A 27501-nucleotide genomic window follows, 5' to 3' on the forward strand; every position below is an offset into this window, starting at 1 on the left:
TCTCTCGCCAGGACTGGTAGCTGTAAAGGTACTAACTGGGTGATAAATCTTTCATAGATTTCTCCTAGATGGCGCTACGACTAAAAAGTCGTTTAAAAACCAAATCATATTTTACCAGATTCCCATTCTTATGAAATCTTACATTTTTGCGAAAAAATACTACGTCTGGGTGTTTTAGAACAGACGGAAATAATTAGGTACAACAACGGGAGTTGTATAAGTAAATGAGCAATTGAATTTTACATCATCACCTTTATTACGGGTATTTTCGGGTTTCAACAACAGCAACACTGGGGTGGCATGGTTTAGATACATCAACCGTCCAGCAGGTCGATTTAGAACCTTACGATAACTATATTGTCGATCGATTCGATTAGATATCGTACGATTTCTTTTCATTTTTATTCACAATAACCGAATCGAACGTCAAACTGTCGTATTCGAAACCGAACCGCTGAACGAGCTCATTTACGGGTTATGAGCCTTCAGCTCGCCCTATTTTCCGGTGGCGCAGTCAAAGCCATCAGCGGCCAACTGCAAAATATTTACTAATTTTTAATTTCCTAATTAACTGCCTCCGTAGCCAAACGGTTACCATGCCACGGCTGCATGCATGCATGCGGCTGAACGAGTGAGCTCGTTTTTTTTTTATGAAGGATAATAATAATAATAATAACGTACACTCTCAACATAGCCCCGCACTAGAGAAACCCTGTATCGCGGGTGCCATTGACACAACAACAGACAACCACGAATTACACCCAAACTCACGACACAAATAAATCCTCTGCGTGGCTGTCCGACATTGTAACCGTTCGGTCACGGAGGCAGTTGAATTATATTAATATTATAATAATAATATGATATAAATATATTAATATTAAATATAAAACTTTAGTTGTCGGGTAAGTAGGTATATAATATTTCTTCTATATTTATACTAATTGTTTATTCATATCTCATAGTTCCTCCCTCGATTCCTTTTTGCTCTCTATCTGCACCTTCCTGAATCTGTTCCCTTTCCTTTTCATGTTATAAACAAGGAGTTAATAAGTAAGTTGCTAAAACGCTTACCGCGAAAAGCCATAAAAAAGAAATAATATTTGCCAAACATTCACCCTTTGTAGATGGTTTAGGCGAATGTGTGACTAAGTATTTGCCAATTTGCCCTTTACTTAATCGACAAATACAGCAAATATCAATTCACCACGTTCCATATTACTTGTCTAAGTTTCTCAATTTTCCTTATGTTAAAATACCTTTTAAAAAGTAAAAACAAGGAAATACTTATCTAACTAATCTTGACGGTGAAGATGAAAGAGAGTTATTTATTTTATTCGTTACACGCACTGGCCCGAGCAACAAATTCTATTGAAAACAAGGAATGGAAAAAAACTACCTTCGAAAAAATATTTATTGTTCATAATTTTACTTCTATACTTTAACAATAGCCTTTCCAGTATTCTCGCCTTTCAAAATTCCAACTAAGGCCTCCACCATATTTTCAAAGCCCTTATACACTTTTTCCTGGTATTTAAGTTTTCCCTCATTCAGCCATTTCAAGTTTGCGTTAATACCTTCATCCCAACGGTCCATCCACCGATTTACCAAAAACCCTTCCATCTTCAGTTCCTTAAGGACTATAGCAGGTTGCAAAAGAGTCGCTAAAAATGAAAATGAAAAATAATATGTAAGTGAAATCTGTACAATGTGTTGATAAGTGTAATTAAAAATCATTTTTTATGTTAATTTACAGAATCATAACCAGTTTAATGGAGCGTGTTTAGTTTACATTATAGGTACCTTTAGGTAAAGTAGAGTCGTTGTAAGATGAAATTGATCCACATACAGCAATTCTTCCATATTTATTCATATAATTGATAATGGTAGAACTTATTTCGCCACCTACCTATAACATGAAATATCGTTATCGATTACCAACAATGTGCCTTTAGCGTCACATTGTTGGTAACACATACACAGATTTGTAATATAATGTAATGTAGAAAGAGCACTAGACACTTAAAATTTAAATCAAACTCTAAACCTGTCACGATGCGAATTGAAAGTCAAAGTGTCAAAGCTTTACGTGCTTTTGACATTACCTACATTTTATTTAGGTAATACAATGGTCGAACACGTAAAAAAATCGTTCCATCCGGCTGGATTCGAACCAATGTCTTCTAGCAAACCTACCGCTGTGCTATGTCATCTAAGCCACAGAACGAACCAGCGGACCTTAAGAATTTTGTACGTACATTGTCGAAGTAACAATCCACTCGATTGGGGGCACCTTCTCGTAAAGCAGCTTTTATATTGGCAGTTTTGTAATTGTACGCACGATCAAAGCCGACCTCTTTTTGTAAATATTCGCACTTTTCGTCAGTTCCAGCAAAGCCTACGACATGACAACCTGAAAAGTAAAGGATTTTGGTAGTTTAGGGTGTAGGTGGTCATGGTGTTAGTGGTGATAGTGGTAAGGAGCTTGTTGTTAATAATTCAAGTTACGATCTATATTTCGTGATCAGCGTCAGCGCATTAAATTGGGTGGCCTAAGTCTATAATATAATAACTACAAGACTGTCATTTGTAAATTGTATCTACCCAATATCTTTCCAATTTGACCAACATGAGAGCCAACCGCTCCAGCTGCACCAGTAATAACAATGGTTTCACCTGGCGTCGGCTGGCAAATTTCTTTGAGACCGAAATACGCTGTGTTCCTAAAATCAAAATGAAAGGTAAGTAAGTACCAATTGAAGTATACTATAAATTTTTACTTATTAAGTATACAATTAATATTTTATACAATTTTGAATAAAATCTATTGAAAACTTACCCTGGCATACCTAATACTCCCAAAGCTAATGACACAGGCAGTGGATCGATATTTGGTAAAAGAGTCAAAGGCAAAAGTGATGCCACCTTGTTGTATTTAGCGGGATTACAAATTGTATGGGTTCTCCAACCAAAAGATGCAGTCACATATTTTCCCACGGGATATTTTTCGTTACGGCTCACGATGATTCTGAATGCATGTTTAAATAGTTTAAGAACACTAACACCTTAAGAACACTAGCACAAATATTTATGTTTTCTCAGTACTGGAATAAATCTTACTTTGCAACTTGTCCTCCTATCATATCAGTTGGTAGTTTATACCCAATCATATAAGCTCGCATATACGGATCAACACTGAGATATTCTGCTTCCGCTAGAAATTCTAAAAAATAAATCAGTTCTAAATATGATAAGTTGTAAATTGACAATAAAAAAGGTAATTATTTGTTACGTTTTCTCACTCACCTCCATCTTTTAAATCTCGAAGATCTTCTTCGACAACCTTGAAGTCACTTTTTTTAGGTTCACCTTGGAAATATTTTGTAAGAACATACTTCTGTGCTCGAATTTTCCCAGACACTCCAGAGTAACATTGTTTTGAACTCAGTATCACAGATAGACTTTTAGTCAACATTGTGTTGATTGATAGTGATTTTTTTATGCCTATGATGATTGTAATTTACTTAATTCTTTGTTAATCTGATCTTCTTTTGTCATTGACTGGTCACCACGTTACTAACTTCCTTAAAGCAATTTCTTCCTGCGCGTTAATTTCTCACTTCCTCTTATTTACTAATTTCTAAACTTATCAATTCGGGGAACTCTATACATCCATCTTAACATTCACATTTTAGTGCCTTTTATCCTGTCCCTAAAAGGCTCGAATTTTTTTAAGCACACAAAACTTGAGTAGCACGGTATACGATTATTTCGCCATTTCTCTAGCTTTTTCTCCTATACTGTCACGTTCTCATACTACGTGTACTATATACACGTGTACATACTACGTAGGTAGCACGAACTGTATTATGTGACAATCGTTGCAGTTCTGGAAATATTCCTAATTTGAAAATGGGTGCTAGTGGGTTACATACATCTATTCTCACTCATCTTTCACACTTCAGCTGGTATTCCACCTGGTTCTACAGATTCCCAGTTCTTAAATATAACGTAATACCTGTATCATATACTACTTGCAATTGCGAATTTTCTAGCGCTCCAGTCCAAACATTCTCTTTTTATTCGTTCTATTACCAGTTAAAGGGCTTTTATTAAATCATCGTTTGATAGAACCATTTCAACATCGTCTTTTATTAATTTGATACGCGACGTGTCTCAAGCATTATTTTTAGTTTTAACAATCGTTAAAACTATTTCTGGTCTTGAAAACTGTCATCTGATTTTCCAGATATTTCCTTTCGCCTCTTTTATTCCCATCTCCACTCTCTCAGGTTCTCATCTCCTACATTATTTTTATCAATCTTCCTAAACGTTTTTTCTTCAAATGGTTTTTGCTCCTTGTTATTTTACCATTATGCGTTCTCCTCGTCTCTAGAACAGTCTTCATTAACAACTACCCTAACCGATTTGTCACAGGAATCGGATGCTATGTCCAAGAAGTACGATTTAACAGTCTTTTTACGGCCAGCTACCTGCCCGACGCCAACCCTCATTGGGTTGTGGATGTGTCTCTCACGACGATATAGATGACCAATGGCATGAGGTGGACGCGTAGTTTAATAATGTTTGACATATAAATTCGACTTTTTTATGTACGTCACGTTTTAAAATTATGGTGAGTAGATACCTACTCGTATATAGGGCGCACTATAAGTTTCCGGAATTGGCCACTTACATAAACAATATTTAAAAAGTAATTACAACATTTGAAAATGGAACTCTTTGGCTGTAGAATACAGTTTGATTCATCTGACTGTCACTTGTTTTTACATTGTGGCGTCATTTTAGAAATTGGTTGTCTACATCACCATGGATTTAACTCGTGAAAATTTTCGTATTATTATTTTCTACGACTTTAAGTGTAATGTAACAACTCAGCAGCTCGGCTTCAAACTGCTTTTGGCGATGAAGCACCATGCAAGACGACTATTTATAACCCAGCTGGTTTGCAGAATTCAAACGCAGTCGTGTGAATCTCAGTGTCGAATTTCGTGATGGGCGCCCGGTCACTGCTGTGAACAACAAAAACATTGATGCTGTGCGCCGTATAATCAAAACAGACAGGCATATGACATACCATGAGATTAAGGCATCTTTAGGTATAGGTATGAGTCAAATACAGTCATTACCACACAAATATTTGGATGTGAAAAAGCTGTGCTCTCGATGGATCCCACACAATTTGACTGAGGCTCAAAAAACGGAAGGCGTCACTTGGTGCAATGCCATACTTACCAGATTCAACGAAGGGGCGTCAAATTTGGTGTGGGACATAGTAACAGGTGAAGAAACATGATCTTTAAAGTTGCGATCCCAAAACAAAGCAGCAATCGAGCGTGTGGGTCTTTCGAGATGAGCCGAAATCAACCAAAATAGCGCGCGTGCAAAGTGCCTCTAAGCGCATGATTGCTTCTTTTTTTAATAAAACTGGACACGTGGCTACTATTGCTTTAGAGAATCGTTGTACCGTGAATAATGATCGGTACACAACCATTTGTTTGCCAGAAGTTATTCACAAACTCCGTAAAAACAACCGTAAACGCCGTACCATCTTGCACCACGATAATGCCAGTTTTCACACGGCCAGATAGACAAATGAATTTTTGAAGGTGAACAACGTTGACCTAATGAGCCATCCCGCGTACAGTCCCGACCTGGCATCTTGTGACTTTTATTTATTTCTAAAAATTTAGAACCAGTTACGCGGTCAACGATTTTCATCACTTGAAGAGGCTGTCGAAGAGTATGAAAAATATGTTTCAGAGATTGTCTCGGAGGAGTGGCATAAATGTTTTCAAAATTGGTTCATTCGTATGAAAAAGTCCATTAACGCTAACGGAGAATATTTTGAGAAATAGTAAATTCATTTCTGACCATTTATATTAGTATAGTATTTTTATTAGTATAGTAGAGTATTTTTTTCTTATTCATTCCGGAAACTTATAGTGTGCCCCACCCCACGCTATGCTCTAAGGCCCCACGTATCTAAGTTTATTTTGATTATCTTTTCTAGTCAGTGGTGAGTTAGGTTATTTCCATTCCCTACCAAATTAGCTAGTTTTTTCAAAGACAGTCAAGGAGATTTCAGTAATAATCATACGTATACATTCCTTACCGCCACCTTAAATATATCTGCAAAAAATGTGAAATTTTAAAAGGGATCTTCTTTCAAATTATCACAATAAAAAGTCTATGTATTTTATTTCATTCTCATGTGGAATGACTCTCTTTTCGACTGGATACCCAGATATCTGCGTACCGGTTTTGAAAGTTAAGAGTGTTGGTGAAATTACAGGCACATAGATCTTTTGTCTTATAAGTCTCAGTTATATAAAAAAAAAAAATGGATAATGGCATTGACTTACAAATAAAGTAAGTCAATGGATAATGGATTAAATTTTATTGTATTCGCGATATCAAGTCTTGTGATATCACTAATCTATATAAAATTACCACAAAGTAAGGCAGCGGTTTTATCTACGTAAAATAGAGAAAACAATTATTGAAGAAATACGACGTCAAAAAAAAATCGGAACTTTGACGCTTTACCTTACTGATGCTTTACTGTCATACAAGACTAAAGAAAATCTGGCAACACTACTTATCAGACTGGTATGTCGGCTGAAGGACTTTGTTTCCATGGCCAGCAATAAATTTAAAAAAAAAGACTGGTATGTGACATGGTAATTCACGTCTCTATGTCGATCCAACACCAACATGAATGTAGCAAGCTTTAGCTCGGGACAGATTAAAAAAAAATGGCGATATCCTTGTTTGGTAAAGATTGGTGTATTGTACCTATTTTGGAGGAATTGAGTAAATGAAGAGTTAAAACGAAATGTGCATAATTTATTATAAAATACAAATAGTATCCGGATAAGCGCATTAGCGCGTTATATAAGGAAAACAGTCGTCTAACAATACGCCGAATATGCGCTTAGAATAAGTGATTTTACATAGTGTTAGAATCATGAGTACAACACAGGACCACAATTGTATTTTCTGTAAAGAATCTTTCTATAACAAGGAAGATCTTCAAATACATTTCAGGTAAAAATATAACGTGTTTTTGTTGATCAAACACCATTTTGTTGATAGGCAAACGTCAAACAAAATCGGAACTAACCAAATTTTCCTACAATTTTCTTTCCAAAAGGAAGCACGGAGATCCTAAATTCAATCAAAGTATGAAGTGTAGTAAGATATCGACAGAGGGACCGAGTCATGGGTCGGGAGATCAATCCGAAGACAGTCAAATTGAGATGGTTAGTTGCGACGTGTGTACAGAGATGTTTCCAACAATATCTAAAGCGATAACTCACAAACACAAGGTGCACCCTGATCACGATGCGAAGTACTTTTGCCCGTGGTGTGGGAAGCTCTTTACAATGAAGGTAAGATGCTCGTATACGCCAATTCGATGCTATGTGACACTCGCGAATAACGACCTATGCCCTCTCCCCTCCCCCAAGCACTACCATTATCAATGTCTGTTATCATACACTTTTTTATAGATGTTTATTGACTGATAAGTACAAATGTCATCCATTTTGTAATAAGCATTAACTAGCTATTCATATAATATTACTCTAAAGTAATGCCAATCAAAAAATCTCACATATTGTATAGGATGAAGGTCTTGGAAACCATTTTCTGGCTCAAAACCTAAGTTACCCATTTATTAAACTCTAGTGATTATTTTCGTATGTTCTTTATTTCTAGTTGAATATTGGCCAATATTGTCCTTATGTATTGTAATGTTTCAGCATTTATACAACAAACACATAGAAAATAGTCATGGTGGAAATGATCAGAGTGAAAAATCAGGTTTTCATTGTGATAGCTGCGAAGTTGACTTCTTCGTTCCCTCAGCCATGGTGTACCATAATAAATTCTTCCACCGCCAAGATACTGAACTAGCTGTTATAGGACATTCTAAGAAGATGAAATTGTTCAATCAGGTAATCGAAATAGATTAGTTATGGACATCCTGTAGGGCTAGCATGCAGGGCATTAATTTTGCGAGAGAGACATAAGCGCGAGATCTTTATGCGACAATAGCAGTATCTCGCGATTTATGTCGCTCTCGCGCTAGTCGCGCCCTGTTGAGCTAGCCCTACTGGAGGAACTTGTGTGGTAGATTATCCGCTCACGCGATACATGCAGCCGTGCACGCATGCTGCCGCAGATCATTGCACGATTCATACATCTCTGGATATACCACACCTAGAGGTGCCGGTGATGATTTTATACCGATTTATCGGATATCGAAGTTATAACTGGTTAAAGAACTAATAATAATTGCTATTTCGGTAACTACTCTAGCAAACCATAAAGTTTTTAATGCCTGGGTCTGTTATTTAAAAAAATAAACAACTTCAAAAATATGTCACGACAATTGTGTGAGTGTTATTGTTTGGTCTGGTGATTTCGGTGTTTATTTATTGAAAATGTACCATAAGTAGCATTTTAAATTTACCCTGAATATACATGTTTATAAACTATACTTTAAGGAGTAATTTCATGGTAAACGTTAGAACCACTGAAACGGAATATTATCATATTTATCCAAGTACACCAAAAATTTCATTAGTGCTTTTTAAGTGCAGAATTTGCGGTGTATTACTGCATTTTATTGGAGATGTTTTTATTGGTAATACGGAGGGTATTTATTTAGCAACGCAGAATAATAATTTCTTTTTATGAAAACTTGTATTTAAACTGAATGCTTTTCTAATTTGCGAAACCAGATAGCCGCCATTTTGCGGTAGGTTTATGCTATCTTTTAAGGGCCGTGTAGGTGGGGGTAGCGCATCGCGTGAGCGGTTAAGAAACCATATCTACTATACAAGCATATCAGCATGATATCAATTGCTTCACTGAATAAACATGTACAATACATTTGGTGGGGCAATCAATATGTTATATAAATTGCATCCTCAATTAAAAGTTACTAAATTTGTGATGCAATATTTTTGTAAACTGAGTAAATAAAATAATGAAAGATATGGTAACTAATATATTGTTTTTCATATTAGATATATTTTATCATATTTGGAACCAAACATTATTACTTTTCCCATAACCAGTAAAAAAAATGCTGCAGGTATCACTGATAAAATTGAAGCCCTGAGGTTAATTACCCATAGTTACTTCTAAATGCAAAGATTTTAAATATTAAAAGAGTCTTAAATTTTAAGTTAAGTTTTGGATATTTAATGTGACAACCCTGCCAAAAAATAAAAAACAATGTTGATGCAATAATCCACGGAATTAGTTCATGATAATATTAAGGTATGTAGAAGACTGCTAAAGCAACCACTGGTGTGAAAATCTTAAACTAAATGGTGGACTATTGAACTAAAGAAATAAAAGTGGAAAAAATAAAATCAAGTACTTAACTAATGAATCTATGTTCTTGTCAATTACTTTAAAATGTGTGTTATTTATTTATAGTTTTGTCGAAAGACTAAGTCAACTAGCCATTAATTTTCAAATATTATAAATTATAATTTTTTTATGTTTCTCCTGACAAAAATTATACCATTTACAATTTTTTTTTTCTGTGGAAGTATACATATTTGTCACGTGGGTGTCTACTCTTCCATTTGTATTAGTTCAAACTATATGAATCTGGAAGAAAAACGGTATGTCACAAAATTGGGGTTTATAAAACACTTCATCAGGCAAATGTTACCTTTTTTATATTATGAATTATGAATTTACCAAAAATACTTCTCGAATGACGTCAATTATATTCACTTATCGTTAAAATGAGATTCATAACATTACTGTTAATATTAATCATATTTTCAAACATTTCATTTCCTTCCAGGAGCCATTACCAATATATTATTGTCCATTTTGTGGAGAAGAATATTTCAACAAGGTCAATTTACATGTATGTATTTACATTATATATCTAAAATGTTTATATATGTATATAGCTAAAATGTTTCATTCATTCAGCTACAAATTATACTTACTTGCTTAAATTAACTTACAGAAACACATGAGAGATGATCACAGTGACGAAAACCAGAGTCCAGATGATGTACTGCGGTGCCCACTATGTGAAGCCATTTTTTACCATCTAGATGCCTATGAGCTGCACCTTACATTTCACTCATCTGATGACTTGTATTGTGAAGAAAATGAAATGTGAGAATCTATTACCTTTTCCCAAAAATTGTATCTTAAAATTGTCTTTCAAATAACACCGTGAACGTAATCTTGGTGTTTGTTGTGCTTGGTGTGTAATATTATTTTCAATCTTTTTACTCCCAGGGCTCGCGACATTATGGAATTTTCATTGGAGACTGTATCACCAATAATGGAGAAAGTAGAGAATGAAGCTGACAATGGTACTGATACCGCAAATTCAATAGGCATTGTAAGTTTCTAAACACAGTTTGTCAAGTTCATGTTTCCCTTATTTGGACTAAATTCATAATGGTGCATTTTTACAGGAGGAACTTCTCCAACAAGCTATGAATGAATCAAACGACAATGATAACTCCAATAGTGAAGGTGTCCTTGAAAAGAAAAAGAAACGGAAAAAACACAAGAAAAAGAAAACTATAACTCTTGATGAATTTTTAAATATGAATAAAGACGTTTTTGGCGAAGGCCTTGGAGATGTACAAGGCATAGAAGAAGTTCCCACACAGGTGGTTGCAAAACAACTAAAGCCTAGAAAACCTCCCAAAATTGTTGTTGGAGCTAAACTAACGCCAACAGTAGAAATAGAAAAATTGAAGAAACAAGGCATAGTTGTGAAAAAGAAGTTAAATCATCCAAACCAATTTGAAGGAATAAAAGTTATGCATAGCAAACCTATGAGTATACAAAATGTAAAGGCAATTAAAATTAATCCTACAGCACAAAAACCAAAACAATTTTTAAGTTCATCTAATGATGCTTTGGCTAAATTACAGAATAGTCAAATAAAAATTGTCAAAAAAGGTGTACAAAGTTGTACTGCTTCTGAAACTTCCAAAACCAAAACTTTAGAAGAAGCAGACATCGATTCTGAAAAACCAGACTCTCAAAACACCAGTGATATGGAAGAAACGGAAAATGCTACGGGCAAAGAGAAAGAGCAAAATGAGGGATACTTTACACATAAGGAAAAAGACAACAAGGTGAAAATGTCACCCAAAAATACTACAGAGTCAAATTCCGAAAGTCCAGAGCAAGGAAATTCAACTAGTCCTGTAGATCATAGAAATCAAGATATGGAAGAGGAAGCCGAATCTCAAGTACTTGGCAATAATCAAAATTCTAAAAAAATACTTATGGTTAGTGACAGTCATAAAGGAATCCCAAAAATAAATAAACCCAAAATGAATTCAACCGAGACTTTCAATGCTTTAAAGAATTTAAGTCAACATATTACTATAAAGCCAATGTCGTCACCGAACAATACATTTCATCAACAAAAATGTTTAACTAAATTAGATGATGATGAATGCCAATCTTCCGATGCTGATGAAGATCATATTGAGGATGAAATAGAGACTACAGACAACAAGGCTACAGAATCCATACAGAATAACTCTGACAAAAAACCATTAAATGCGCTAATACGTTTGAGTCACCTAACAGTTAAATCAGTAAATCAAACTAAAAGTGCGTCATCTGTTCTCATTAAAAATAATTTACCAGATCACTGTTCGGCAGACAAATTAGACATTGAAAAGTATGTAAACAATTCCGGAATACCTAAACCAAATACAATAATAGATACAGCAAAAGAAAGTAAAGTTGATGTTCAACAAGAATCCTTCAAATCCTTGGACGCAATGAAAAACATAAGTAAGCATGTTACGATTAAGTCATTGAAGCCTTCTCCAAAATCTGCCAAAGTCATTACCGAAAAGGCTGATCATGAGAGCGATAATGACGATCATGTAGACGAAGATCCAGACTTAGAAACAAATACAGAAAATGGCGGGTGTATTTTTGTAAACAAAAATCTTAAGTTACCGAATTCTGTTACAATGAAAAGTTTAAAAAGTCCTGTCATGAAAAGTCAAACACCAAGCAATTCACCAAAGTCAACTAATAGATTTGTTGAATACGAAAATCTTAAAACTGATAAAGAAGTACCACTCAAAATTGACGAAGCGACGAAGCAAACCTGCACAAACATTTTGAAACAATTGCCGAATATAACAGCCAAGTCATTGAATTCAATAAAAAACGTACAATCACAAGTAACAGTTAATACTCCCAAGCAGGCTATGAATATGCAGAAGTGCAACTTCGTGCAAAAATCGTTTAAAACCGAGGAAACAGACGAAGAAATAGAAATTTTTAATATCGATGATTCTGATGAAGAAGAAATGAGTTATCAAAATAGGAGTAAAAATGATGCTCAAATTAAATCAATCACAAATAGTTTAAGCAAAGCTAAACGTAATATTACAAACCAAAAGCTAGATCTACTTCGTAATCTTAACAAAAACATCACAATTAAGAGCACAAATCAATTCAAATCAGCAAATTCCGAAAATTGTCAGGATGACGAATCTAATAAAGAATACTATTCTGATCATGAAAACGAAACTATGCAAAGACCTGTTGAGAAAACTACATCACTAAACAATACATTACGAAACTTGGGTAAAAACATAACAGTCACATCAAGTTCACCAAAAACATCCGTTTTTTCTGCAAATACGAGCCCTATGATAAAAGATATTAAACCAGAGATTGAAGAGTATGACAGTGAACCAGAAGTGAACTCACAGGTGAAGATAAACAAAATAGATCATGGAAGTGACGACGAAATTGAAGATAAAATTTCCATTGATAGGAAAGATGTTGTACGAACTTCAAATTCTGACAGTGACCAGGAAATTTCCAAAAGTGATGAAAACGATGACGACATTGAAAGCCAAATAACAACAAGCATACTGCCCAAACGATTTCCGGATGCTAATAGAAAACCAGATTGCCTCAGTAATTTGAAAAACATAACCATCAAATCTCTGAAAGATATGAATTTTGACGACGAAGAAAATGATGACGATGCAAACATACACGATAGTGTGCATGAAACAAAACCTATTATTCCCAAATTTGGCAAACATATGTCTGTGAAACCGTTTAAACAATTGAAATCTCATAGTGAAGCCACAATAGATGTACCCATTAATAAGAACATGAAACAACAAATTGTCTCGCGATCTTCTAATCAATCCTTTAACCAAAAAGTATCAACTTCAGATCAAGTAAATGCAATTAACAAAGAAGTGACCGTTCAAACGTTTCAGACAAAAACAGTTATAGAAGAAGTCACAACTACGGTAACAAAGACTATAAGAACTTTAAACCAAACTGTAAAACAAGAGATTCGAAATACAAATCAAAATACTCCCATGATAAGGCCACAAAGAATTCAGGGCATTAGACCTAACCAACCAATCAACAACTTGCAAGGAACACAAGTTAGAACAGCAATGCCAACAATGAGACCCAGGATAAGAAATTCTGCGCCTGCGAATAGACCAGTTGTTGGATCATTTGTTAGGTCACCTAATCATGCAATTCCTGTGAGGGGCAGTGTAACGACATCAAATCATTTAGGTCCTTTCAGACCGCCCATGGCAACGTCAAACCAGTTAGTTCCTGTTAGGCCTGGTCTAACTGTTAGAGGTAATAGTCCATGCATGCCAAGTATACGTAAACCAGGGCCATCTTTAACTACCACACAGACAGGTCCACAAAGACCTGTATTTGGTAAACCGCTTAAAATATCACCAACTGCTATGACATCCAATAAAAGACTTACATCAGTGGAAACTGCTGGGCCTTTTAGTTGTTTCAAGAAACCTAAAGAGTCCCCCATACCCTCATTTGATGACAGTGAAGGTCAGATGCATTTTGCTTCATCTTCACAAACAAGTAGATCGAATTTCAGTAGCACAACAAAAACTGTTAAAGATAACTCCCTAGTTACATCGTCACAAATGAGTTCAGAGATAAGTGCTAGCATGCAACAAATTAGTAACCTGAGCATGTCTGGAATAAAAGTGGTTAAAACTAGTAAAGCCAAACAAACTACTCAGGTTGAAGAAAAAAGTGATGTTAGTTCTACAAAACGATCTGCTTTAGAAGCAATAGAAAGGTTACAGAAACAAGGACTCTTAGTAAAAAAACCTCGAGCGGAGGAACACGATAGTGACAATGAATATTACGATTCTGGAAGTGATAATGACGATGACTGTTACGATAATACTTAACATTGTGAATAAGTGTTCATTTTTTAAACATAAGGACCGGCTATTTATTGTTGACTGACTTAATTTATAGCATAGACAATTTTCTTTTTTTCGTTTCCAAATTGTTCCTAGACGTCGAAGTTTTGCTCTAGGTCACACGACTTTGTACAGAATGTATTTTCCGATTGTGATTAAGGGTAATGTTAAAATATAAATAAGTATAAAAAAGCAGTCATGTATGAATGATGTATAGAAATTTCAAAAACTTTAATTCGGTTTTCGTTATTTTATTATTATAAAGTGATATAATTTTTGTTTATTCGTATCATAGAAATTCTAGCAATTCTAGGATGTTAATTACTTTATTAAAATACATTTGTAAATAAACAATTTTGTATTTTTTAACGACAGACTAAAATATTCCAGGTTATTATGTAAAATTTCTAGAGTAAAAATGCAATAATAGGTAAGATATTTAATTTTATTTCCACAATGTTAACATTATTATATCAATTATTCAAACACCATCACATATGAAAATATAAACTGTATAATAACCATCTTTATAAACATTGATATTACAATAAGCATTCATGATAAGCATGCATTCATAGAGTAAGTACATGATTTTTTATGACATTACATTCTTACTCAGTTTTGTTTTCAGGTTTGTTCTGTCGCCACTTTTGATCCTGTAATGAACAAAAATAACTGAAATAAATAGTTGATATTGTACACATAATTGTGAACGCCTCGGACAAAGTGTATTAAAAGTAATGAGTTAAGTATAGGTATACAATTAGTATCACACGTTAGAGAAGTCAATGTTACTGATTAAAGGAAAACTTATACAAAAATCTAAAATATGCTTAAAGTATGTACGTATCTAATGAATTAGCAACAAAGCCTCAATTTACATACGACTAAGCCGCGGAAAGCAATGGAAACTAATTTTAGAACGACAAGGTACTGGGCATAATGAACTTAAGACGAGTCCCTGGAGAAGAAACGGAGAAAAACTGGTTTGTTAGATGATTTCATCTTATTTTTAGGTATTTACTATTTAATGACAGTCTTACAAAAATATAAGGATATTGTTTAAAGAATGTGTTACGCGATAGGATGTACTTTAGCCGATCATATAGTCCTGAAAACAGGCTAAAATAAAATGTAAAATGAATTATTTAAGAATAAAATGTTAACAGGTAGGTAGGTTCATTATTTTCATACGGAGATATTTCTCTTAAGTATTACAGAGAACCTGGTAAATTTTGGTTTTCAACTACAGAGAACCTGCAAAATTTAGTTACAAATTGTTATTTTATTTTGGGACAAATTGACATTTGTCCCAAAATTCGCAAATTGCCCATCGGTTTAACGACACGCCGCACCCCCCTTTGCCCCGTCTGTCGCCATCGGGCGTTTGTCGACGTCGGATCTGTGTCAAATTTTGTCCGCCTGTTCTTATTTTATTCATATTAATTTACAGGGTGGACACCTCACCTAAAATCTAGGCTCGCGTTAAAGTGTCGATTGTGTAAAGTACAAACAAGATACGAGATGGTAGCTGCGGGAATTACGATTGTGCGCGAGAAGACGCGTGACCTGTTTTTGGCTCGTATATATTGCGTACGTTTCATAATTCACATACATATAGTGCATTATGCTCAATATTTCGTTACAAAAATTCACTTCCATTCAGTTTCTGGGCGATGTAAATTGAGCCTAACGTGCATATTAAATATATTAAGCTCAAAGATCGAAAACGCCGTTGAGGAACAAAAACGTCTCTGGTGTCTTTTTAAAACATCCTTAACAAAAAGAATGTGAAGAATATTTTAACGTGTCACTTATGATATTTGACTATTACGCAGGAACACTTATCATGAGAGCCACGACGCGAATTTCGTATTGTGGTCTTTTTGAATTAATCACATTGACCTTGTAGGTCAATGGTTAATCACAACGCTTTTTGGCTATTTTTATAAGTGCCATAACACTTTATTCATGGACATTTTAAAGAGAACAACGCGTTCTGGACGTTTTTTTCGCAATGAGCGTTTTCGTTTTTTTAGCCTAACACATACATACCATCACGCCCGTCTCCCACTGGGATAGACAGGGACCATGAACCGTGCATATTTAAATGTATAAATAATCAGTAATTAACGAATGGGCACTTCTAACATTGCACAAAACATTCAACACACACGCTGCCAACCCAAAACTCCGCTTTGTACAGCCTTGAACGAAAGTGCGAGTTCTAAGACATCGTAGGCAATAGAATCCAGAAAATTAATAACTACGAAAGCATATATAAAAAGCCTGATATAGTACATTCCATGCACAATTTACCAAAGTGATCAAAGGGAACCTTCCCGATTAGGCCCATCTTCTATTACATTAATTTTTCATCACTAGAATGTGTCCAAACCAAAATGTTAGGCTTTTTCCAATTTGATTAGAACACGTCCTACAATATCGTGATGTCACCCTGAATATCCGCATACAGTGTCTTGATATTTGGTTATAATGAAATTATTAATCAGATAAGGTAACAAATGTATGTATAGCTATAAAATAATCTGCCCGACTGTACAATGCAAACAATCTTCTGAAAGTACTTACCACCACCACTCCACACCAGTAAGGTTCTATCAGATTGTAGGGCTTCTCTGTTAAATTTTAAACAAGTTAAAACCTTCAGAACCCACATTAAACCTGGCCTTTGTTAACTCACTGAATCTCTTCACTATATCTTAAGTATTTTGCCTTTTTCTTCCTAGCACCTAATTTTTGGACACGATTCTATCTTTTGGCCAATACAAACAATCACAACATGTAACATATGGCGCCAATTTTATTTAAAATTGTGACTAGTTTACGCTGACAATCACATACTAGCCTACCATCTAAGGTATCTGAATAAGAAACTTTTAAATGACAGTTCTTTTTTTTTGCAGTTTTTACATTTTAACTTTATGCAATAAATCATAAACACGTAAATGTGCGAGACAATCACGAAATTTATTTGTTCTCAAATTTAGAGAGGTTGCGGATTGTGAATATCACAACAAAGAAATACATTCCCGGGGTAGGTACAATGTCGAGAGCACGTCAGCTTGACACTTATAGAATCAACTATACACCGCTTGCGATAAAATCCATATCCGAAGTGTCAAGCTTTATATGCTCTTGACTATCACTTAGAACGTCCAGACCATAAGCAATTTAGAAAAGTTTGTTTCATTTACTTCCAGAGCAGTAATCGCGAGGCAACCAAAGTCTAACAAATTATAAATATTCGGCACATTATACAGTGCAAATGCGAACTGCACACCTCGAGGCAACCAAAGTCTAACAAATTATAAATATTCGGCACATTATACAGTGCAAATGCGAACTGCACACCTTTTTTAAAGTCACCTTGAAATAACTTGCATACATTATATTCAAACGAAAGGACGACATTAGGTTGATTATCTACCAAAGCAGTATGGAAAAGAACTGTGTAATTCACCAAGTATTTAGTTATTTTGACTTCTCCACGTCGCTTTGCCGAAGTGTAATATTATATGGTAGATAACGTGCCTTAAAGTTCGGGGTATACATATGATGAGGGCCACGTACCAATATGGCGAATTCATTAGAGAGCCGGTACGCAATCGCACGCAGCTTGTAGCTCAGTTTCAACCCGCCCTTCGTTTTCCTGTGCAACGTCTTCAGTATCGTGTACATGTTGCAACAGTGCAACACAAGAAACAAAGCCGCCAGGTAAGGTATCTGCCGAATACCGCAAAACAAAAAAAAACGTAAATAAAACATAATGGGATATGGTCGCAACTGAAAAACAAATTTATTATTCCAGTACTGAAATAACAACAATAACTATTACAAATGAAAGTCAAACGTAGAACTATAAACAAAATATACACAGCACGATAAGTATTAACATAATAAATAGAGCTACATCACATTCTAAATTATCCGTATTTACTACTTGTTACAATTATTCTCAAATGAAAAGTCTGGTATTATAAGCCTCTGTTTCACGAGATATTGTTTATATATAAAACAGACGCATATTACCTGAATAATTATGTATCAACATATAAAAGTAACAAAATGTTTACGAATGACTAGTCCAGCTATGTATTTTCAGAAAAGCACATGGAACGGTTCGTTCAAACTAATGCAACTAAAATTGGGTGACATGTTAAATCTAAGGTATCTGCCAGTATACAACTATGACTGTACATAAGAAATTACACCATTTACAGTCTTCAGAGATTCTACACAGGGTCAATAATTGAGCTACATTCCCCCACATATAACATTCAACCAAGTACATCCAGATCTTCAGAGTATATGAATATTTCACTTCAGTATTTCATTTGACAATTACATACACCAATACAACATCACAATAATAAATTTAAGTACATGTAATCAACTATATTTTATCTGTCCTTATGCGAAAGAACTTTGATATTTGACTGGGCCCTTATTCACCCACACTACATAAGTGGGTTCATCGTTCAATTCACGGTAATGAGCTCGAAGTAATTAGAATATTGCTCCGTCCTACTCCCACAAATAAAAGCCTGGATACCAATGACAAATGAATTTTTAGTAGCAGTAGAGCTCCTTGTGAAAGAGTTCGTCCAGTGAAGTACTGCCACCTTACCTATTTCTGCCGCCAAGCAGTAATGTGAACATTACTGCGTTCCGGTTTCGAAAGATAAGAGTGCTGGTGAAATTACAGGCACATGGGACTTGTCAACTTATGTCTCATGGTGTCGGGCGCAGTGACAGTGCCCCTCAGATCTTTGTGATTTAAAGCTCTGAGTGACACTGCAACTGTTAGCGACAGGCGTGACGTTTACCACCAGGCACACGACTTGTTCGTGCCGTCACTTAGTATTATAAAAAAAACTAAATTATCTAATAAGTACAAACAACCCTTCTTTTTCCAGACAATTAGATACTCATACTTTTATTAACATGGCATGGTGTTGATAACTTGACACGAGACGGACACGAACTGCGGTTAGCAATATTACGATTTCTCTATTAATATATCAACACCGCGTACATTTGTGCATTAAACTATTTCTCTCGTATTCACTCGTCGAGAAGAGATTCATAAATGCAGATCGCAATTTTTACGAGAAAAGTTTTTAATCGAAATATTGACAATCTTATCCTCCATATATTCAGTTCTTCTCTGGTTAACTATTCTTTGACTTTCGATACAAATCTATAAACTTGACTGTATCACGTCTGGTCCTGTGTGAAAATAATAAGATAACTAGAGACAATGTTAAGAATAAAAATACTTAAAAATAGTGTTTATTTTTTAGAAATAAGTAGTATATAAGTACTCATTTTTGAAGACACTGTGGCTAATGCAAATCCACTATTTTCAGTTTGACACTCAATGGTCACAAAATTTCTGAAACATGTTTCATATATTACAGTAGATACGCGAGATTTCAAACGTACCGTACGTAGTGATATGCATATGATTAAAAATTATATGAAGACAAATATCATTTTATATTCAAAATAAATCAGATATTATAAATGAGGCTACTAGCGCAAAAGTACAAACCCAGATGCAATTCTTTTCGATAATATTACTTTAAATGATACTAAAGTACTAATTATATTATATTTAGATGCTATTTTCACGTATAAAAAATATTTCATTATTAAATTTTTTTACTGAATTTTTTTGTATAACAAACCATTCGGTTATAATTTTTTTACATATGAAAATAACATACAAATATAATCATGAAGTAATATTGTAAAAACATTTAATGTGGGTTACGCCAATTTTGCACTGATAGCCTCAAATAATATTTCCAAAGTCTATTTCATTTTAAATATAAGTAGAACTATAATAGTTCAGTCCTTAAAAGTACGCAATGGCATGCTAATTATCATTGTTTTTAAAAGTTAATACAAATCGGCGCATGCAAAACACTATTATTCAATTTACACGAATTGACGCTCTAACATTAGTATTACAATGCATACAATTAAAAACTACCACACTTGAGTAAAAAATTATACAGACCTTGCTTTTTATATGTATGTATGTGATTTAATTACAACAAACATGCTTAAATAATCCGTTCAGCTAATACAAAAACATCATGCAAAATACTTGTATATGGTATGAAAAGAAAACTCCTTAAGTGTTAAAAAATCACTAATACGGTATTTTGAACTGAAACATAGGTAGGAAACGCAAATACGTATAAAATGTAAAAAATCATTCACAGAGTTTTCATTTCGTACCGAGACGTATAAAACTGAAAGCAACATCTTATTTGGCACAAGTTTATGACTTACTGGAATCGTCGTTGTATTCACAATGCGTCTTTACTTTGGTAGTTTCAAAAAGTTTAGGAAATCAAGAGATCGATATATGATAGATAAATATAAACAAAGTGTAAATGCCCCCTTTTACTTGTACACACTCCAGCACATCAAGCTACACATTGACGTATCTTGTTCCGTTGCACTGGAGGCGATTTTCGAACAAAAATGTGTAGTCTGATGTGCCGTTGTCCGTACATTGCAAGTATAAAATTACAAGTGTATAGTAGTGGTTTTATTCCATAAGTAAATGCCAAAGGCGTAATCTCCTTGTACAACTTTTGAGGTACAAAAATGTAAACATTATAAATGGCAATACCTCTTTCTAAGGTTTAGTATTCCCATCTTGAATTTTCTGAGGTTCCAAGTAAAATTGCAGCAGGTGACGCAAATTCTAACACTACATACTGTAAAGTATAGGATTATACTATAGGTAACTATGTTCCCATTGAAATAAGTTATGATTCCTGTAAGTATAATATAGGTTCTGAATCGGTATGAATATTTTTTTTAACAGCGAACGGAACGGAATTTAAAACATTAATAACGAATACACTCGTAAATATCGAAAAATATTAATTTGATATTTTATTGTGCGTCGATTAGGAATATCAGTTATTTATTTTTTTTTAGTTATTATTACTCTTCACAAAAAATACGTTATTTCTTATCGTATATCTATCCCCTATTTATTTACTTATTGGAGTTGTTTTTTATTTGAACTGCTATATCACATGAACGAAGTTGAGGAGATACTAGAAATGTAGACTGCTTTATGAAATAATTAAGTTCACGTGGCAATTGATGATAAAGACATTAACGACGACGTCAACTTCGGTAAACACATTCAGATTGTGTTAACACACCGTAAAAAATCCGATTAGATAGTCATATATTCCAGTACAAAGTTATTTTCAACGATAAAACACGATAATTCTTTAAATATTTCTAGTATCCCCTCCTCTCTACTACAGCAAGGACTTTCTCTACTACAGCAAGGACTTTATGAATGTCACCCAAAGGTAATCTATAAGCACGCGTTTTCATTTGCAAGTTACCACGCAATCCGATTGATAAGAATGTCTAACAGGTGAAATCAGTAACCGGTTTCCATTACCAAACATTTTGTTTAAGATAAAGAGGTAATAGGCATGTACGATTATAAATATTTTATCTATATTAAGAGGATTGTGCAGCACAGGTATTTAAAAAAAATAATTGCTATCGCGTTGTAGACAACAACTTTCTACGGGCTCAATCATACATAAAAAACCGCATGCACATTGCAATTAGTGCTATGACGGGCATGCTGCCGTCTGATAACCAAAGATAATTTTTGGAGATATCATAAAAAACCATAACCCAGTTTGAGAATATTTTGTTGTTTAATGACATTTCAGCTATGCATCGTGAGGGTAAGTTCTGATAAGTCACACGTTAACTGTTTTTAAAAGAGAATTTTGTGCTCTATTTTTTGCAATTTGAAACGGTTATTTGACCATTTATCACTTAGCCACGTTTTAGTGTGTGGACGGCAGCATGGCGCTAGCCACAGCGATGCGCGATGCATAATGCTTATTTTATCATTGTTATCATTACAAGCGTTATTTATATAATTTCACAAAATAAAGAAGTGTTGGTCCTAGCAGTCAAAGGTAAGTTTTGTCTTGGTTGAAACATACTTTTGTCCTTTTAAACTTTAAAATAGTGACCGCTTGCGACATTCAAACAGGTCAGGGCCCTGCTTAATTCTTATTTATCAAGAAGATAGGTGAAATCTGAAACCTCAAGTACTCATAAATTTCAAGAAAACTTAAAAATTCAGATTCAGATATTTTCTATTGGTTTCTAGAGGTTCAGTGTGATGTTGACACCAAATCACACTGACACCTAATAATTTTACTTTATGTTATGACGTTATTATAGATTAATTAATGAAAATGAGTTTCACTATATTTTATTAAAATTAACACCATGTCAAAATTTAAGAGTTAAAAATAAAAGATGTTCCGAAATTAAAAATCTCCGCACGTTTCAGAGATATTTTGGTTACGTAGCAAATTGTTTCCATACAAAATATTTGCACCAAAAACCTTTTTATGCCCGTCGATATCGATTTCGTTCTCACCCTACTGCGACTCCGTGAAAACACACTCATCATAGACGAAAGACGAAAGGAATAGTAGCCTGTGATGTTTAGTATTTATAATTCCAAATAAAACTATCGATTCAAGGGGAAAAGGTTTTATCCCCGTTGAACTGTACAGAGTTCTATTTTATTCAGTATAACTTAAACATTCCAAGGTTCGTATAACGTTTTCTTTAATAGTAAAATTAAATAATATCGAGAGAAATTACGATAAAAATTAAGTGAAATTGACGTGCACGTTTTTACAAGACTATGCTGAATATCAAAAAAATAAAAATATGAAACTCGTCTTTCATCTTAACAGTAGCATTAAAAAAATTTAAACACGTCAAAGTAAATAATTTCTTTTTTGTATGGCGAACAGTGGCTTAACCATCCTCTTAACATAACACGAAATGTACAACTTCACTTTGTGATTTACGACCACTTTACTTTGGACTTTATGACCACGTTGGAAAAGGCGTTCTTCCGTAAAGAAGTGGCAAGAAAATATACATAAGGTACTCGATTACTTGCAAGTAAAAGGCGCTCTAAAACACATACCATAAAGTCACTTATCAGTTAACACTCAAGACCAAACAAACAGCTGTTTCCAGTATTCAAACTAAATAAGTTAGTAGGACTTGTAAATATTTCGGAGAGTACATTTTCAATATTACAGTTGGTCATATTTGGTAAGAATACTGAACAAGCCTTAAAAAATCACACAACAAATCGCAGTGACGTCATACGGCGCCGGCACTTCAGTTGCACGGTACCTGCTCGTTGAGCTTCTGAGGAATGACGATCAGCGTCGTCACCGTATTACCGATGCCGAGTAGCAGGAACGACATACTTAATGCTGCCACCTGTTTATTCGCCGTTGTTTGGAGGAAAGATTTACTTTATTGTTACCACATATTGTATTTACAAATAGGGGAACCTAAACAATTAAAAAGTAATCAAGACTCATGTAAGTCTGAAGCGAAATAGATGAAATGTTAGACTAATTGTCTAGCTTACAATTGTCTGTACTAACTGGTCATTAAGGAAAACCCTGCTTTTTACTTAATTTAAATATGAAAACAAAAAACCAGTAAGGTTAGGTGGGATAAGAGGAACATATTTTATTTCGAGACAAATGTTATGAGCTCTAGGAGGAATAAAATAATGTCTTATACGAATTTCGAAATGCTCTAATCTTCCCGTGGTTTATCAGCTTTCCATGTTTTAACAATCGTTACGCTAAAATTAATACTTACGATGTATCTGACAAAAACGTTCAGGTTGTGCTAACCTTTCTCTTCCCCCAAAAAATGGGTTAAGAGGAAGTGTCATTATATTTCATATAAATGCAATGTATATTTAAATATATCCGTACTTAGTTCCTAAGTAAAACTATTTTAATCGTATTTGATCTTAAAACCATTGAAATAACGCATACTTATCAAAAAAAAGGTGAAATATTAATTTCGGGGCAAGAGGAACATACGGGTGTCAGGGGTGACAAATTAAAAAAAAAGTGAATATGTTATAATTTTTTTAGTATGTACAAAGCATAATTAAGGCACATTTTAAACCACTCGTTAACAAATCAACACACTAAGTAACTTAAATACTTTTTAAACATTGTCATAATAGAAAAACAACGTTTGGTCCAAACATTAATTTATACTTCTAACAAAATTTATTCTTCTCTAGTCACCAAAACCACTCTACTTTGAAAACCGTTCCACTAAATCAATTGAAATTTGGTATAGAAGAAGTGTGACCACGTAGCTAACGTGCAACGAGCGTGTATTTTTGTGTTAGATTACGTCATTATTTTAGAGATAATGTAATTTTTTTTAGTTTTCCACTAAAATATTAAATTTTCTAAAAATTCGTGACGGAAAAAATCTACTACCAGAATTTTATTGCTGGCCTTAAAAACTATCTTAAAATGCGTGATTGTTTACACATAAAATTGTAGTGGTGTAATTATTGTAACATCATCAGAAATTAACATCATGTGGACGAAGTCACTAAAATTTTACCAAAGTTTACAATCGACTATCAAAAACGTTATTTGAACAAATTTAACTTAATTTCTTAAAAGTATATATGTCTAGGTCAGTCTTTTTTCGCTGCAGGCCTAGGCGGTAAGAGACCCAAAAAAATGGAGATGTTGTGTATAGGCTTAGGGGGAGATTAGTAATTTCATCTAGGAAGACTCTTAGACACCGACTGAGCTCTCGACTCTCGACTACAACTTGTGAACATCAACTAATATTAATTAAGAGATTGCTCAAACTAACTCGGTTCGATATTTCTCTCCATGTAGTTCATATATCTGTCCTGTTTTATTGAATAAATAAAATAAAAGTTATGTTAATCTGTCGCTCCGTTTCGAAATGACAGTAGACACAAACAAACAAATAAAAAGACAACACAGTTTCGCATTTTAATAGTTATTAGTATTCCTAGATAGGTAATTTTCGTAGATAATAGACTGTGGGCAATCGTGTTTTAACAAGTTTTTGTTAAATAACCCGATTTGTGCATACATGTATCAATCGGCTGGGTCATAGAATACTTGTTCTTATTTGTTGAGTACGATTGAGCGTCGAATGAGATAAACGAGTTTATGCATGTTTGTCTTATTCCTGTCGGTGCGTGCTGCTTATGCGATCCTATATAAACAACGTAATATTTATTTTATTTTCATTTGCGGTTTCGCGCGTAATAGATAAGCAGCACTTAAGTTCAACACTTACTTACCTATTTCTCAAAACAAAACAATGTCGGAAGTAAAAAAGAAGAGACGGCAATACTGTGCGGAATATGTTAAATTTGGATTCATTGAAAATCCCACAAACCCATCGTCGGCTTTGTGCCTTCTATGTACTAATTCTAAAAACGAATACGGATAAAAACAAATCTAGTGTGACCGAACCACTCTCATCTGATCCTTTAGTTTCAATTAATAAAGTAAATACTTTTTTTTGCCAATGTTGGTAAAGATAATTCGGACAAAACGCTATGATATCAACCAACACCAGATGTGGACCTCCCTCTTAAATCACATCCAATGTCATTGGTCTTGCTGTATACGGATTGTTCTGAGATTGAATCAATTATACTTAACTTGAAATCTGATTGCTCAGTAGTTAGAGATAACATCTCAGGTACAATCCTGAAAAGGCATAGGGACATATTGACAGAGCCTATCACGTACATTTGTAATGTTGCCACATCCACGAGTACTTTCCCGGATGTTTTGAAGTTAGCTGAAGTCCTCCCTATTTACAAGAGTGGTAACAGGGACTGTGTAAATAACTATAGACCTATCTCTATCTTGCCTTAATCTCAAAAATTCTTGAAAAGGTTATTTACAGACAATTTACGTACTATTTGGAGAACAACAACTTGTTATCTAAATCCCAACATGGGTTTAGATCAGGACATTGAACAAATCTAGCTATTCACGAACTAACAAACTTCATAGTGACTAATTTGGATGCTAAGAAAAAGGTGATCGTGGTCTTCTTAGACCTAGCTAAGGCATTTGACACAGTCTCTGTTCCACTCTTACTACAAAAATTAGAACTATTGGGAGTTAGGGGATTGCAACTGCAACTGTTTCGGGGCTACTTGAGCAATAGAGATCAGAGAGTCAGGATTGAGCGGTGCGGCAGCAATGACCTTCATATTTATCATGGAGTACCTCAAGGGAGTGTAATGGGACCTACCCTCTTCCTAACCTACATAAATGACTTCTGTGATCTCGAATTAGGGGAGGGTAGAATCATATCCTTTGCAGATGACACTGCTCTCCATTTCAAAGGAGACTCTTGGCAGGATGTGTATAGAGAGGCTCAAAAGGACTTGATAAAGTGTCAAACTGGTTAAAGAAAAATAAACTTAAATTGAATACAGACAAGACAAAATTTTTAACATTCATGACCAAAAAATATTGTATACCAGAACATGAGAATGCCAACATCATTTCCCATTCTTGTCAGCCATCATCTGTTCCGTGTACTTGTTCTGCTCTCACAAGAACATCCTCAAATAAGTATCTGGGTGTAATCATTGATGATACTCTCAGTTTTCACCAGCACATTGATGGTCTAACTAACAAGGTCCGCAAACTAACGTATGTCTTCAAAAATTTGAGACATGTGAGGGAACCTAATATTGTCAAGATGGTATATCTCGCACTCTGCCAATCAATATTGACATATTGTGTTGAAATATGGGGTGGAGCGCCCACATCAACTTTACTGCCTCTTGAAAAAGCTCAAAGGTTGATACTGAAAGTTAGTCACTTTCTCCCACGCTTGTATCCAACAATTACGCTTTACAAGGACTGTAAAGTTTTAACAGTCCGGCAATTATTTATATAGTATCTCATTTTATTTAAACATTCTAAACTATTTTTTGATCCTTCTTTTAATAACAAAAGAAGAAAACATACCGTCTGCCCAACAGTGACCTTTCGAACAAAATTCGCTGGGAATTTTTTTGCTTTCTGGGAAGCTACTTATATAATAAACTACATAATGTACTGGCCTTTTACCCTCTGACTAGACATGAGTGTAAGAATAAAATAACAAATTGGTTACTCAGTCTCGATTATCAGACTACAGAAGATCTTCTATATTGATTTGGAATTTATGTACTCCACGCGCGCGCGCGCGCGCACACACACACACACACACACACACACACACACACACACACACACACACA

General features: G+C 34.5%; 3 protein-coding genes across 9 annotated transcripts in view; 1 reads left to right on the top strand and 2 right to left on the bottom strand.

Annotated features, from left to right (window-relative positions):
* Nucleotides 1–1434: 1434 nt before the first annotated feature.
* Nucleotides 1435–7374, bottom strand: LOC113235619 (prostaglandin reductase 1-like). 3 transcript variants are annotated; one of them, XM_026471390.1, is made up of 8 exons: nt 7344–7374; nt 3307–3889; nt 3121–3223; nt 2840–3028; nt 2605–2723; nt 2259–2413; nt 1804–1909; nt 1435–1664 (listed from the first exon to the last, which is right to left on the bottom strand). In XM_026471390.1, exons 2-8 carry the CDS (start codon nt 3473–3475, stop codon nt 1435–1437), a joined length of 1071 nt encoding a protein of 356 aa, XP_026327175.1. In that variant the 5' UTR covers nt 3476–3889; nt 7344–7374. The 3 variants fall into 3 exon arrangements, with proteins under 3 accessions (XP_026327175.1, XP_026327176.1, XP_026327174.1); XM_026471391.1 differs by lacking the exon at nt 7344–7374 and adding an exon at nt 4778–4800 and having other exon boundaries at nt 3307–3564; XM_026471389.1 differs by lacking the exon at nt 7344–7374 and having other exon boundaries at nt 3307–4104.
* LOC113235617 (uncharacterized protein PF11_0213-like) lies at nt 6177–14484 on the top strand. 2 transcript variants are annotated; one of them, XM_026471388.1, is made up of 8 exons: nt 6177–7071; nt 7178–7415; nt 7788–7982; nt 9857–9922; nt 10028–10182; nt 10309–10414; nt 10491–12723; nt 12847–14484. In XM_026471388.1, the coding sequence occupies exons 1-8, from the start codon at nt 6992–6994 to the stop codon at nt 14268–14270; spliced, it is 4497 nt and encodes a 1498-aa protein (XP_026327173.1). In that variant the 5' UTR covers nt 6177–6991; the 3' UTR covers nt 14271–14484. The 2 variants fall into 2 exon arrangements, with proteins under 2 accessions (XP_026327173.1, XP_026327172.1); XM_026471387.1 differs by having other exon boundaries at nt 10491–14484.
* A 234-nt stretch (nt 14485–14718) lies between these two features.
* LOC113235653 (transmembrane protein 120 homolog) overlaps nt 14719–27501 on the bottom strand; it is a 38767-nt gene continuing 25984 nt past the window's right edge. Inside the window, exons 7-9 of one of the 4 annotated variants that reach the window (XM_026471477.1) lie at nt 23547–23636; nt 17880–18032; nt 14719–14941 (exon numbers count right to left, since the gene is read on the bottom strand). In XM_026471477.1, coding sequence (XP_026327262.1) covers nt 14897–14941; nt 17880–18032; nt 23547–23636 — 288 coding nt within the window. In that variant the 3' untranslated portion in view covers nt 14719–14896. Of the gene's footprint in view, nt 14942–17879; nt 18033–19137; nt 19539–23546; nt 23637–27501 lie in introns of those variants that run through there. The other 3 variants (XM_026471478.1, XM_026471479.1, XM_026471481.1) reach the window with 3 other exon arrangements.

The sequence above is a fragment of the Hyposmocoma kahamanoa genome, unplaced genomic scaffold, assembly GCF_003589595.1.
Source record: "Hyposmocoma kahamanoa isolate Upper Pololo Valley unplaced genomic scaffold, ASM358959v1 88, whole genome shotgun sequence".
Lineage (NCBI taxonomy): Eukaryota > Metazoa > Arthropoda > Insecta > Lepidoptera > Cosmopterigidae > Hyposmocoma > Hyposmocoma kahamanoa.

Bases quoted from the DNA above. Each gene is read 5' to 3' on its own strand.
- LOC113235619 (XM_026471390.1), bottom strand. From the start codon at position 3,475: ATGTTGACTAAAAGTCTATCTGTGATACTGAGTTCAAAACAATGTTAC. The intron at 3,029-3,120 runs GTAAGATTTATT...ACATGCATTCAG, and splicing joins ATAGGAGGACAAGTTGCAAA to AATCATCGTGAGCCGTAACG. The intron at 2,414-2,604 runs GTAGATACAATT...TTTACTTTTCAG, and splicing joins TCAAATTGGAAAGATATTGG to GTTGTCATGTCGTAGGCTTT.
- LOC113235617 (XM_026471387.1), top strand. From the start codon at position 6,992: ATGAGTACAACACAGGACCACAATTGTATTTTCTGTAAAGAATCTTTC. The intron at 7,416-7,787 runs GTAAGATGCTCG...GTAATGTTTCAG, and splicing joins GGAAGCTCTTTACAATGAAG to CATTTATACAACAAACACAT. The intron at 9,923-10,027 runs GTATGTATTTAC...ATTAACTTACAG, and splicing joins TCAACAAGGTCAATTTACAT to AAACACATGAGAGATGATCA.